This window comes from Chiloscyllium plagiosum, unplaced genomic scaffold (genome assembly GCF_037043375.1).
Source record: "Chiloscyllium plagiosum isolate Xiang-an unplaced genomic scaffold, Cpla_swu_hap1 HiC_scaffold_6, whole genome shotgun sequence".
Taxonomy (NCBI): Eukaryota; Metazoa; Chordata; class Chondrichthyes; order Orectolobiformes; family Hemiscylliidae; genus Chiloscyllium; species Chiloscyllium plagiosum.
Genome location: NW_028270144.1, coordinates 26,508,701 through 26,522,463, shown reverse-complemented (window position 1 = coordinate 26,522,463; position 13,763 = coordinate 26,508,701). Strand labels below are relative to the sequence as shown.

Genomic DNA, 13,763 nt, shown 5'->3' with positions numbered 1-13,763 from the left:
CTCTTCTGCAGCCACACTGGCCCCATCCTCCACCTTTTTCTCTGCTACATCAGTGGCTGTATTGGCGCTGCCTTGTGCTCCTATGAGGAGCTCAAACAGTTCATCCACTTCACCTACACCTTCCAACCTGACTTCAAAATCATCTGGACCATCTCTAACATGTCTATTACTGTCCTGGAACCCTTCGTCTTCATTTCTGGAAACCAACTCATGTATTACATACATTACAAACACAGCGACTCCCACAGCCACCTCGAGTACACCTCCCCCCACTCCTCCCAACCGTACTTCTAATCCCGTACTCCCAATTCCTCCATCTCCACCATATCTGCTCCCAGGAAGAGCAATTCCACTCTAGGACATCCCAGACATCCTTCTACTTCAAGGACCGCAATTTCCCCTCCACTGTAATCAACAATACCCTCCATTTCCCTCACCTCTGCCCTCAAACAAAACACCTCCAGCCACAAGAAGAGTGGAGTCCCCTTGGTCCTCACATTCCACTCCACCGATCTCCAAGTCCAATATATCATCCTCTGCCACTTCCGCCGCCTGCAGTCTGACCCCACTACCAAAATGATATTTCCCTCCCCACCCCATCTGCTTTTCGCAGGGAGTGTTCCACCCATAACTCCCTCGTTAAGTCCACACTAGCCATCAATTCCTCATCCACACCCAGAACCTTCCCCAGCAGCCACACCTACCCTTTTACCTCCACCCAAGGTCCCAAAGGTATCATTCCAAGTCTGGCAAAGATTCACATTCATTTCCTCTAACCTGATTTATAGCATCTGGTGCTTCTGATGTGGTCTCCTCTATACGGAAGAGACCAAACACACAAACTCGCAGAATGGTTCAGGGAACATTTATGGTCCATACGCTCTAATTAACCCCACCCTCCATCCATTTCAACTCCCCAGAAGACATGCCCATCCTGGGCCTCCTCCATTGTCAACATAAGGCCACATGCAAACTGAAGGAAGAACACCTCATCTTCTGCCTCAGGAGTTTACAACCATTCGACCTTAACATAAAATTCACCAGCTTCCAAACCTCCCCACCCCATCTCATCCCAGGTTTGCCCTCCCTCTGCTCCATGCCCCCTTAACCTGACCCTACCTGAACATCTTCCTTCCCACCTATCCGCTCCACCCTCCCCACTGACCAATCACAGCTACCTCCAACCTGCATCCATCTATCATCATCCCACCTTTCCCTCAGCCTCACCCTTCCTTGTATTTATTTCACAGTGACCTTCCCCTCCCTCAGTCCTGATGAAAATTTCTGACCTGAACATTAACTCCCCTCCTCCTCTGCTGCTTCAGCTGCTGTGCTTTCTCCAGTTCCACTTGTTTTCCGTCTGTATCTAACGAACATTAACTGCCATATTAAAAGTGCAATGACAGACAGACTCATTGAACAAAGACTCAGTAAGTCTTTATTGAGCATGAGGAAAACACCAGAGGCACAAGTTACCAAATTATGGTGTGAATTTTCAGAGGTTCTGCATTTACTGCAAACATGAAGAAATAATGGATGGTAATTTCAGATGGGATGTTCTGAATTTGTGTGCATATTAAAAAGACTGAACAATGACTAGAGCTTGAGATAAACTGTGATTTCTGAGAAAACATTTTGATTTTCCCTCTCCAGGAACACATTATGGAGGTGATCAAAAATCAGGAGTTTCTACTACTTCCTGCAGATGACATCCTTAAACTTATTGTAAGTGATGACGTAAATGTTCCGGATGAAGAGACAATATTCCATGCCTTGATGCTGTGGGTGAAATATGACATGCCATCAAGATGCAGGGAACTTGGAAAACTACTTGCTTATATCAGATTACCTTTGCTACCACCGCAGGTAAATTGGACAATTTTAAATGTTTTTTTTCTCCTACTCGTCTTACTTTTTAATTTTCCAATATGATTTAATTTCTTATCGCTAAAGGTTAAGATGCTTGAATCATTTGCTATTTAGTTAGAGTGTCAAGATATTCTGTCTGCTCCCATTTACTCCTCAGGTAAACCTCACCCCACCATCACCTGTACTTTATAGTCAAGGAGGATGTTTAATGTCATATGGTGCTCCAGCGCATGTCCATGGCTATTATATGCAAGCTTATCAATCTATTAATTATCTATTCAATTTACACGATAGTCCAAGAGATTTCCACATCAAGCAGTCAACTTACAATAATCATCAAAACCTTAAACTCACTACTCAAATTTTTTGCAGGGCTTTTGTCCTTTTCTGGAAGAAACCAGAGCAGGAAAATGCCTTCAAGCCATCTGCTCAAGTCCCTGAAAAGTATCACTTGAAATCAATTTGGACCAGATCCATCAACTTATGCTGAAAGAGAATATTCTAGCTTTAGCTTCATGTAATTCAAATATATTCAATGTCATGAAAGCTATAATAACATCTGCACTCTGTACGCTAGATTACATGATATTATGAGTAGGTTTGCAGCCAATCTCTGAGAACTGTAATTGAGTGAAGGTAACAGAACCTAGCATTATGGGTCAGGTGTAGGGTTCTGGTTTGCAATCAATTATTCCCTGATTTTTAAGTGGTTCAAATCACCCCTCGTCCCATTGTTCTAGACACTGGACTTATTTATGGAATATGAAATGAAGTTAACAGTAGAAGGTGTTTCAGGGCAAAAGAATGTCTGCATTTATTTACAAATAAAAGGGAGGTACAATACAAAAATATAGATCAATGCAATAAACAGGGAAATTGACACAACCAACTGTACAGAGGACAGCATTACTATTAAATACACCATTTGCTAGCTGAACACTATTGGAACCTAAAAGCAACGGTTTTAATCATAGAAACTTTAATCAGGTTTCCTATCCTTGGGGTCCAAATGCACTATCACCATCCACCTTCCCTTCCCTGCTAGCTAGGTCAGCACTTTAGGGTCTTGGGAGTTTCACCACTGAGGAAAACACAATTTTGAAATGAGTCTGGATGAAGACTACATACTGGGTAGGCTTTTCAGTTTAGGTTGAGTCCGCAGATGTGGTTAGGGGTGCAATGGATCTGTTGAATAAGTATTGATTTTCTTTTCTTTCTGCTGGTTTTGCAGACCCGGTTTCCACCTCAGGATATGTCTGAGGCCTTGTTGTGTTGGTTGGGGTTGGTTGGTTGGTTGGTTTTCAGGATTTGTCGGTTCTTGGATCTGCTGATCAGGCCAGTTGCTACTGGTTCTCCTGGTTCAGAAAAAGGCCTGTTTCGGGTAACTGTTGCTTGGAAGCTCTTGGATTGTACTTTGATGTTCTCGGATTGTTCATGGAATTGCTGTCGGAGATAGATCTTGGGATCACTCTTCGAAATAGCCGCTGGAATTGCTGTTGGACTGTTCTTTTGAATTGCCCTCTCTGGTGGGCTCGGGGCCTGCAATTATACTGATTGTAGGCCCATTATCTTCATGCCAAATCTGTGTTGTCCATTGTGTTTCTGGTGTTCCTTCTGAAGTCAATTGGTTTTCTATGAATGGATTTATGTGTGGATGGATTTCATTTGAAGTTGAATGTCTGGTATCTCTGTAGGCCCCATATTGTCTGTGCTGCTTTGCCCGAGATGTAAAAGCTAACTTGAGCTAGAGTCTCGTTAGTGTCATTTGTTTATTGAATGGAATTGAATTGAATTTATTGTCACGTGTACTGAGGCACAGTGAAACGCTTTGTCTTGTGAGCAATACAGGCAGATCATATAGTTAAATAGCATGGATAAGTAAATATTAGGTAAACAGCAGCAAAAACACAGGTACAGTGAAGAGTTGTGAATCCATTCAGCATTCTAACAACAGTAGGATAGAAACTGTTTCGAAACCAGCTGGTGCGTGTGTTCAGGCTTCAGTACCTTCTCCCCGATGGTAGAGGTTGTCGAAAAACATTTCCAGGTTGGGATGGATCCATGAGAATGCTGGTGGCCTTTCCTTGACAGCGGGCCTGGTAGATGGATTCTATAGATGGGAGGTTGGCCTTTGTGATTGTCTGGGCCGAGTTCACCACTCCCTGTAACCGTCTCCAATCTTAAATGGTACAGTTGCCATACCAGGTAGTGATACATCCAGACAGAATGCTCTTGATGGCGTACCTATAAAATTTGGCAAGGGTATTCGCCATCATGCCAAATTTTCTCAGCTGCCTGAAGAAGAAGAGATGTTGTTAGGCCTTTGTAACGAGTGCATCCACATGAAGAGTCCAAGAAAGCTTGTTTGTGGATGACCACTCCCATGAGCTTGGCACTCTCCACTCATTCCACCTCTGTGCTATTAATGTGTAGGGAGGCATGAGTAACATCCTGCCAAACGTCAATAATGAGTTCCTTAGTTTTGCCAGCATTAAGAGCTAGGTTGTTCTCAATGCACTCAGTGCACCATTTTTCCAGGTCTTCCAACTGTAGTCTGTTTCATGGCCATCTAAGATTCGACTGACTATGGTGGTGTCTTCAGCAAACCTGTAAATGGCATTAGTCTGGTACTTAGTGACACAGTCATGGGTATACAGTGAGTACAGTAGGGGGATGAATATGCACTCCTGGGGGGCTCCAATGTTGAGTGTTAGTGAGGACGAAATGTTGTCCCCAGTCTTCACTAATTGTGGCCTGTGGGTCAGGAAACTGAGGATCCAGTTGCAGAGAGTGGGGTTTAGTCTGAGATCACTAAGTTTAGTAATCAGTTTTGAGAGAATAACAGTGTTAAAGGCTGAACTGTAGTCAATGAGTAGGATTCTTACGCAGCTGTTCTTGGTGTCAAGATGTTCTAGGGAGGAGTGAAGGGCAAGTGATATGGTATCTGACGTGGATCTGTTGGTCCGTTAGGCAAATTGGAGTGGGCCCAGAGTAGTGGGGGGGCTTGAGTTGATTAATGCCATGACCAGTCTTTCAAAGCACTTCATGACCACCAAAGTTAGGGCTCACTGGGCGGTAGTCATTGAGACATGCTGCATGAGCCTTCTTAGGCACAGGGATGATGTTGGCCCTCTTGAAACAGGCAGGGACAGTGGCCTGCTGCAGGGAGAGGTTGAAGCTGTCTGAGAAGTCAGTTGATCTGCACATGCGCTGAGTGCACAGCCTGGTACTCCATCTGGTCTTTTAGAGTGGAGATATAAATTGGAATTCCAGGCTGAATAATTGCCCCAAACAGAAATCTCCATTCTGCTGGCTCTGTTGTGTATTTACTGCAGCCAGCAGAATGGTTCTGCTGGGAAGGGTTCTACTGAGTATTTTAGATATTGGAAAAGTCCAGTGCCTTGTCCAATATTTTATATAATGCGGATTTTTGCTCAATCATACACAGGCAAATACCTATGAAATAATTAAAAATCACACAACACCAGGTTTTTGTCCAACAGGTTTAATTGGAAGCACACTAGCTTTCGGAGCGACGCTCTGAAAGTTAGTGTGCTTCCAATTAAATCCGTTGGACTATAACCTGGCGTTGTGTGATTTTTAACTTTGTACACCCCAGTCCAACACCGGCATCTCCAAATTATGAAATAATTAACTGTAAAAGATTAACAGTCTTTTACAAGAGGACTGTTTTGCGTCATTTTGGAACTTAAACATCTTTCAAAGATTAAATAACAGCCCATAATTGTCCATGCCCCACGGCATGGGCCATCGGAGGAAATGTAGCACCTCAAATGTTCATGTACTCAAGTATCATTAGCTGTGGTCTAGATAGCAGTACGTCTGACTGCAGGACAAGTTAACAACATAAAAAGGAAGACTAACAGACCTGGAGGAGAGCCTTGCAAATCTCTGTTTTTGAAAATCATGTCAAAATTCCCAGGGACAATAAAAAGGCTTGAGGTAGACTCTCTCAAATGGATGCTAATAACATTCTTATCAAGTTAAAAATTACACAACACCAGGTTATAGTCCAACAGCTTTAATTGGAAGCACACTAGCTTTTGGAGCGGTGCTCCTTCATCAGGTACTACCACCTGATGAAGGAGCGACACTCCGAAAGCTAGTGTGCTTCCAATTAAAGCTGTTGGACTATAACCTGGTTTTGTGTGATTTTTAACTTTGTACACCCCAATCCAACACCGACATCTCCGAATCATTCTTATCAAGCTTTTTGTTCTTTGTTGACTCTCACTTTCACTTACTCAAAATCACTGCCATCCAACCATCTACTCAAGCAAAATGTTGGAGTATGTGTATTTCAACAGAAGTCTTGCAACTAGTCCTTGTTGCTATACATGCAACCTGGATTAGAATTGGAGCCATAAATTCGTGTGACTACCTCAACACCACTCATTCCATTTAACACAGGCTAGAATACATACAAATCCACTCTGATCAAACTGGAATTGTGGGAAGCACTAGATAAAGCATTGTGCTTGAGTAAGTGGAGGAAGCATTTATTCGGTTGGCAGGATTACTTGATATGGGTATATTACCTTTTTAACTAATGACATGTCCTGAGCCAGTTCAGAATGCATCTCCATGAGTTCTAATTATAATTCATTTCAGGAAGATCGGCAAATGTTTAGTGAGCAGGATTTTTCTGAAGAACGTACTATTTGTCCAACTGAAGAAAAGTCAGTCTCAAGTATATTGACTTTGAAAAAGCCTGCTCCATAGCAACAATGTGCTAGTGGTGGATAGCAAGGCGGATGGTCAGACCTTACCCCCTCATTACACTGGAGGTCCTGCCCTTGAGAAGCACCCATCACTCTGATTGGGCAGAAGCTCTTGCATTCGCAGCAGTGACAGATTTCCACAGAAGTTCCAAAGAGACCATCAACGGCAACTGGAATATGGTAAACGCAAGGCATTTTGGGATCAGAAATTTCATGGATAGAGGCAAAGTGTTTGCAGCAGGGGTGGGATCTGGAAGCCAGCCAAGGAGGAACAAGGACAGGGCTGACAACTTGGGGAAGGATTGGAGATGCCCCAAATGCAAACAGAATATCCTTCCATTTCATGTACCCACTCCTTTCCTCCCTAACTTTTTTCAAAAACAGTTTAAAAATAGCCTTTGCACTCTGACTGGCTCCTGCCACTATGTAGCATTTTGTAGGATCACAGAGTCCCTACAGTCTTGAAGGAGGCCATGCGAGCAATCGAGCCCAGACTGCCCCTCTGAAGAGCATCCCACACAGACCCACAGCCTACCCTAATCCTGCATTTCCTGTGGCTAATTAATCTAACCTACTCAATCTTGGACACTTCGGGGAAATTTAACACAGCCAATCCACCTAACCTACATGTTTCTGGACAATGGAAGCAAACCTGCACAGACGGAGGACATGCAAAGTCCACACCAAGGGTAGAATCGAACCCAGGTCCCTGACACTGTGAGACACCAATACTACCTACTGACCCACTGTGCTGCCCGTGTATATGAATATACAATGCTCATGAATGTGCAACAAACAGAGAATGCACTGGAAAACTCTGTGGATCTGGCAACATTGGTGAGGAGAGTAACACAAAATTTTTCAGGCCCAGTGTGAGTCTTCTTTGGAACTGATGATTCTTTCCCATCTTTAATCAGACTTTTGTGGTGAAATCATTTCGATAATTCCAACACAGTTTCCTTTAAGCCGCATTGCTGTTCACTACACAATCATCTCTTTGTAAATTGTTGAGGCTTTTAAGATACGAAATATCACAGCTCAGTTGTGATACATTTAACAAATCCTGATAGTGATCTGCTCTTGCATCCTTGCTTGCTGCTTTAAATAATTTGCAATGTACTAGTTCAGAAGAATTAGCACTAAAATGCTAAAACCTTTGTGAATCCCAATGAATCCCAAACTTCTTTTTCAACTGTGACCTCCACTTGAACACATTGTACGACCAGAGTGATAATTGGAGGGGATGTGGTAGAGAGAATTGTGAAGTTAAGTGCAGGCTCATCAGCAGGGATATAAGCATAACTAAAACACCAATGCTGATTTGTTCTGTTAGTGTCAGTGGGCAGGCCTCAGGCCTTTTTGTATTAGGCCACACCTATAGGTAAGATGAATCATGCTCACTTACAGATGCTTCACAGTCTGTCCAAGGCCTGTTAAATCTCAGTATTCACCTCACAGCCACTATTGCTGCCTTAAAGCTTGTGACCACAATTCCCCATCTGGTGAACTCATTGATGGTCACGACCCAGTTTCAGAACCCCTGCTCTGGGAATATGTTGCTAAGTGCAATCAGGCACAAGATATCAAACTGTTTGACACAAGTAATCCATTTTACTGAACAGTCCTTTTTTAAAAAAAATTCTGCTGCTGTATAAGTGTTTGAAACTGAAATCTGAACTACTTTGCTCAGACAGAATCTGAACCATGCTAGTGGAGCATACGCAGCACAACAACAACTTTTTATGGCGTCTTCAACTCAGTGAATTCTTCCAATGTACTCTACAGGACTGTTTGCAGACAAAATGTGAAACTGAGCCCATAAGGAAATGTCAGAAAAAGCTTCATCAAAGCGATGCAAAGGAACCTCTATTATCTGAATGACACAGATTAGATTAGATTACTTTAGATTAGATTACTTACAGTGTGGAAAAAGGCCCTTCGGCCCAACAAGTCCACACCGACCCACCGAAGCGTATACCACCCAGACCCATACTCCTACATTTACCCCTTCACCTAACACTACGGGCAATTTAGCATGGCCAATTCACCTAACCTGCACATTTTTGGATTGTGGGAGGAAACCGGAGCACCCGGAGGAAACCCACGCAGACACAGGGAGAATGTGCAAACTCCACACAGAGAGTCGCCTGAGGTGGGAGATGAACCCTGGTCTCTGGCACTGTGAGGCAGCAGTGCCACTGTGCCACCGTGCCGCCCACAGGTGGGGAGTATATTGTTCGGATAATCGAAAGTTTGGATTATCGAATGCCGGATAACATAGTTTAGTCAAGCATTAGAACCTTGCAATCTTCTCTGGGTAATCTGAAATTCAGATAATCGAATGCCAGATAATCAAGGTTCCTCTGTATATTTTAAGGAATGTCTTAAAAGGAGAGGAGAGAGAGTTTTTTGGTGAGAATTTCAAAGCTTAGGGCATCAACACTTGAAGACTCTAAACGCATGGAGTGGTGAAAATCAAGGATATGCATGAGGACCATAAGATATAAGAGCTGAATTAGGCCATTTGGTCCATTGAGTCTGCTCTACCATTCGATCAGAGCTGATTTGGACAGAATTGGATGAGTTTATAGAGGTTACATGAACACAGATGCTCAGAAGATAGCTATCTTATGATGGAGAAATATTCAAAACTCGTCTTTTGATTGCTGCCAACGTGGCCAATAGCCTGCCTCATCAGATTGTACCTATTTCAATTGGTGAGCCAGGAAAACGTTTGGGCATGAAAAGAAAAAAGGAGTCGAGCAGTAATAGAGTAAGTAAAGGGAGTAGGGCAACATTAATTAAATACCTTAAGGGATGATGATGCAAGTCAAAATTAATTGACACTGAGATAATTCATTGGTTTGAGAGGGGATGTAAATGAGTAAAACAGGAAAGCAAAGTAGGAGAGCAACATGGCAGAGGAAAGGCTCCTGTGACCCATGAATATGACAAAGTAATTTTGCCACTTTAAGGGTTTTACTGGAAAGCCTTTCTTAATGCCTTTTGAACAAGAAAGTGGCAGCACATGGAGGTTATTTGTTGAAGGAAAAATGGTGGTGATGTATATTGCACACTTGAAACACTGACTGAAAGCCCAGTGACAGTGGAATACCAAATACCAGATGAATGCCATTTACAAGTTAGCTGAAGACACACCATAGTTGGTTGAATCTCAGACGGTGATGAAACAGACTACAGATGGGAGGTGAAATACCTGGAAAAATGGTGCACTGAGAACAACCTAGCTCTCAATGCTGGCAAAACCATGAAACTCTTTATTGAATTTCGGCAGGATGTTACTCATGCCCACTACACATTAACAGCACAGAGGTGGAATGAGTGGAAAATGTCAAGCTCCTAGTCATCAACAACAAACTTTCTTGGACTCTTCATGTGGACACACTGGTTACACAGGCCCGACAATGATTCTTCTTCCAGGCAGCTGAGAATATTTGGCATGACGGTGAATACCCTTGCCAACCTTTATAGGTGCGCCATGGAGAGCATTCTGTTTGGATGTATCACTACCTGATATGGCAACTGTACCATTTAAGATTGGAGACGGTTACAGGGAGTGGTGAACTCGGCCCGGACAATCACAAAGGCTAACCTCCCATTTATAGAATCCATCTACCAGACCCACTGTCAAGGAAAGGCTGCCAGCATTCTCAGCGATCCATCCCACGCTGGCAATGCTTTTCTATAACCTCTACCATTGAGGAGAAGGTACAGAAGCCTGAACTCACATACCAGCCGATTTTGAAACAATGTCTACCTTATTGTTGTTAGAATACTGAATGGACTCACAAACTCTCAGCATTCGCCTGTCCCTGTGTTTTTGTTTTTGCCGCTGTTTGCCTATTACAGGCTTATCTATGCTATTTAATGATGTGATTTGCCTATATTGCTCTCAAGACAAAGCTTTTCACTGTGCCTCGGTACACATGACAATAAATTAAATTCAAATTCAAATTCAAATATTCTAAATGCTCCTGCATGCATTAAAAGCCAACAGGTAATAAGGCAAACACGGGGAATGTATGGTGTTGACCATCGCCTTCATCCACCCTGTTAATCCATACTGGTGATTATCAATTTTTAGTCTACAAAGAACGTATGCCATTTATCGAACATGTCTTCAAAGTATCCGACGTAATGTGTAGCCAATTCAAATTATCGCTATAGTTTATAATGCAATATCGAGAGACCTGTCATCCTTTGTACTCCTTTATAGTTTCAAACTTACAATATCTTCTGACCTAGCTGAATATGAATGAATATTTTTCATGTTATTGGCACTTACATAAGATGTTCTAGATAAATCTAAACAGAGCATTAAATATTGGGGATGTCAATGTGATATGTGAGAGATAACTTGTACTGGTGTCTGTCTGACAGTTATCTATAAGCAAACCTGAGTGAAATAATGTTGGTATGCTTGTCCTTTTCGCATTATTCAGACTCATTTGACTTATATTAGATGGTGAACAAGTGGAATAGCAGTGTGGACTAGGCATTTTTTATACTGCCTGCTTATCACTAAAACATGACATGTAGCTGCTGAGCTGTAAAAGTATTGATCGCCCTCAGAAAGGTATGTCTGTACATGTTTACTGCATTAATGAATGTCCCCTGTGCTTGTCTTATTATCTGTTGGTTTCTAATGTATACAATAGCATTTAGAAGGTTTGCTGACTGTCAGTGGGCTTTCAGTCCCTGTTTCAAGTCTACAGTATACATTGACGCCAAAGTTCCTTCAGTAAATAACCTCTATGCCCTGCCACCTTTTTTCTTCAAACGACATAAAAAAGGCTTTCCATTAAATCCCTCAAAGTGATAAAGTGAAAAGCACTTCCAAAAACAGGGCTCTGGTTTCATCCGTTATCTGTTGACTAAAAGGAATGTTTCCAACTTTGAAATGAAATATAAAATGGTAAAGCTAGAGGCAATTCTGGAAGATGAATAATACAACTCAAAATGCCAAACTGCAAAAAAAATGTGCAAACCTTTGTTAGGTCTCCTTAATAGTGATATGAGACATGACTTTAAAATAAACATGACATTTAGTCAGGTTTGCCAATAATGAAGATGTACACATTCTGATGCTGTATTTATTATTTTACATGGTAACAATGAACAAAAATATGCAAATTTAAACCATTTCAAAAATGTCATGAAGGATGAATGCAGTCATTGAGAGCTAAGTGCTGATTAATCCATAAAATAAAACATTAGATTGAACCAGGAATATAAGTTTTACCTTAATCTTTTGGTTTCTATATCCTTTTAAACTTTAAGAAAGACCAGAATTCAGCATTGCCATTTTTGGGGAGATTACTAAATTTCTGCTCAATCACTTCAGGAAGTATTGAAAGCCACAGATTTTGAAAAGAGAAGATTTAACACACATCCTGGGGTTGAAATCAAAATTAATAAAGGAATTTTGTTTTGAGAGTTGGGTCGCCTGCATCGGCATTTACATCTTGTACTTTAATCCCTTGACAGTCTTTCCAAACTAATAACAGCAATTATTTGGAGGAGGCTAACATAGTGAAACCAGTTGACCACTTGATCAAATCAAGTCATTTTGTGCATAAACAATTAATTTTCATTGCAGGCCTTGAAATTATTATTGGCGCAGAATGAAATGGTTAACAAATTGCTGTCTGAGCTGTTCCGACATAATTCAGCTTGAGCAGCAAAAACTGATCAGGAAGGCAAATTGAATGTTGGCATTTATTGTTAGGGGATAAAGTAAAACAACTGTAAATTGTGTAGGACTTTGGTGAGACCACATCATGAGAACTGTGTACAATTTTAGTCTCCTTGGGTGAAAAAGGATACAATTACCTCAGACGCAGTTCAGAAAAGGTTCACTTGTCTCATTCCTGAAATGAAAGGCTTCTAGTTTGATGAAAAGTGGAACTGGTTAAGACTATAACTATTGGTATTTAGAAAATGAGAGGTGATCCTATTAAAAGGTATAGGATTCTGAGGGTACTTGGTATGGTGAATGCCAGGAGGGCATCTCCTTCTGTAGGGGAGACTACAACTGGGGAACTTAGGTTAAAAATAGAAGACCTTCATTTAAAGTACAGGAGGATTTTTTTTCTCTCTCAAATGGTCATTGATATGTGGAATTATCTTCTAAGGACAGTTGAGGCTGGTTTGTGGAATTTGTTGAAGTTTCAATTTTTGATAGACACAACAGTCAAGGATTATGAGGGGCAGGTGCGAAATTGAGTTGGGCCAAAACCAGGTCAACCATGATTAGATTAGATTACCTACACTATGGAAACAGGCCCTTCAGTCCAACAAGTCCACACCGACTTTCTGAAGAGTAACCCACCTAGGCCCGTTCCCCTACATTTACCATGAACACTATGGACAATTTAGCACGGCCAATTCACCTGACCTGCACATCTTTGGATTGTGGGACAAAACCGGAGCACCCAGAGGAAACGCACGCAGACACTGGGAGAATGTGCAAACTCCACACAATCGCCCGAGGCGAGAATGGAACCCAGCTCCCTGGCGCTGTGAGGCGCAGTGCTAACCACTGAGCCAACATGCCACCCTAAAATGATCTTAATGAATCACTGAATAAGCTGGAAGGGTCAAGACTCTTGTGCTTAACTCTTACATTCCTAACTACTGCAGGGGCACAGGTCATGAGCAGAGTGTGAACATCTTTCATGCATGTTCATCTGCCTTAGTCTTCATTACAGATGCAATTGTGTATTTGGAGACAAATACATTCCTGATGAAGGGCTCCGGCCCGAAACATCGATTTTACTGTTCCTCTGATTCTGCCTGCTGTGCTTTTCCAGCAACACACTTTCAACTCTGATCTCCAGCATCTGCAGACCTCACTGTCTCCTATTTGGAGACAAGGCTGAGTCAACCTGGAACCCAGTAACCACAAAATTCTATGTTGCCCTAAATTCAACTCAGACAGACCATTTGATGTGATGAGGAAGCAGACAACAGCAAGCCTGTGTGAGTTATGGATCAGGCATGATGAGAAAGTGTCACATCTGGGTCATCAGTTACCTCTGCCAGACGCGACAGAAGCCTAACAGCAGCAGATGTGGCTAGTAGAAATTTAGGATTCGCAGAGTGAACACCATAGTGTGGAAAAACAGTGCC

General features: G+C 42.1%; 1 protein-coding gene across 1 annotated transcript in view; it reads left to right on the top strand.

The window, feature by feature from the left end:
* LOC122550513 (kelch-like protein 1) overlaps window positions 1-13,763 on the top strand; it is a 435,982-nt gene that overhangs the window by 271,205 nt on the left and 151,014 nt on the right. Inside the window, exon 5 of the mRNA XM_043691355.2 lies at window positions 1,654-1,866. Coding sequence (XP_043547290.1) covers window positions 1,654-1,866 — 213 coding nt within the window. The remainder of the gene's footprint in view (window positions 1-1,653; window positions 1,867-13,763) is intronic.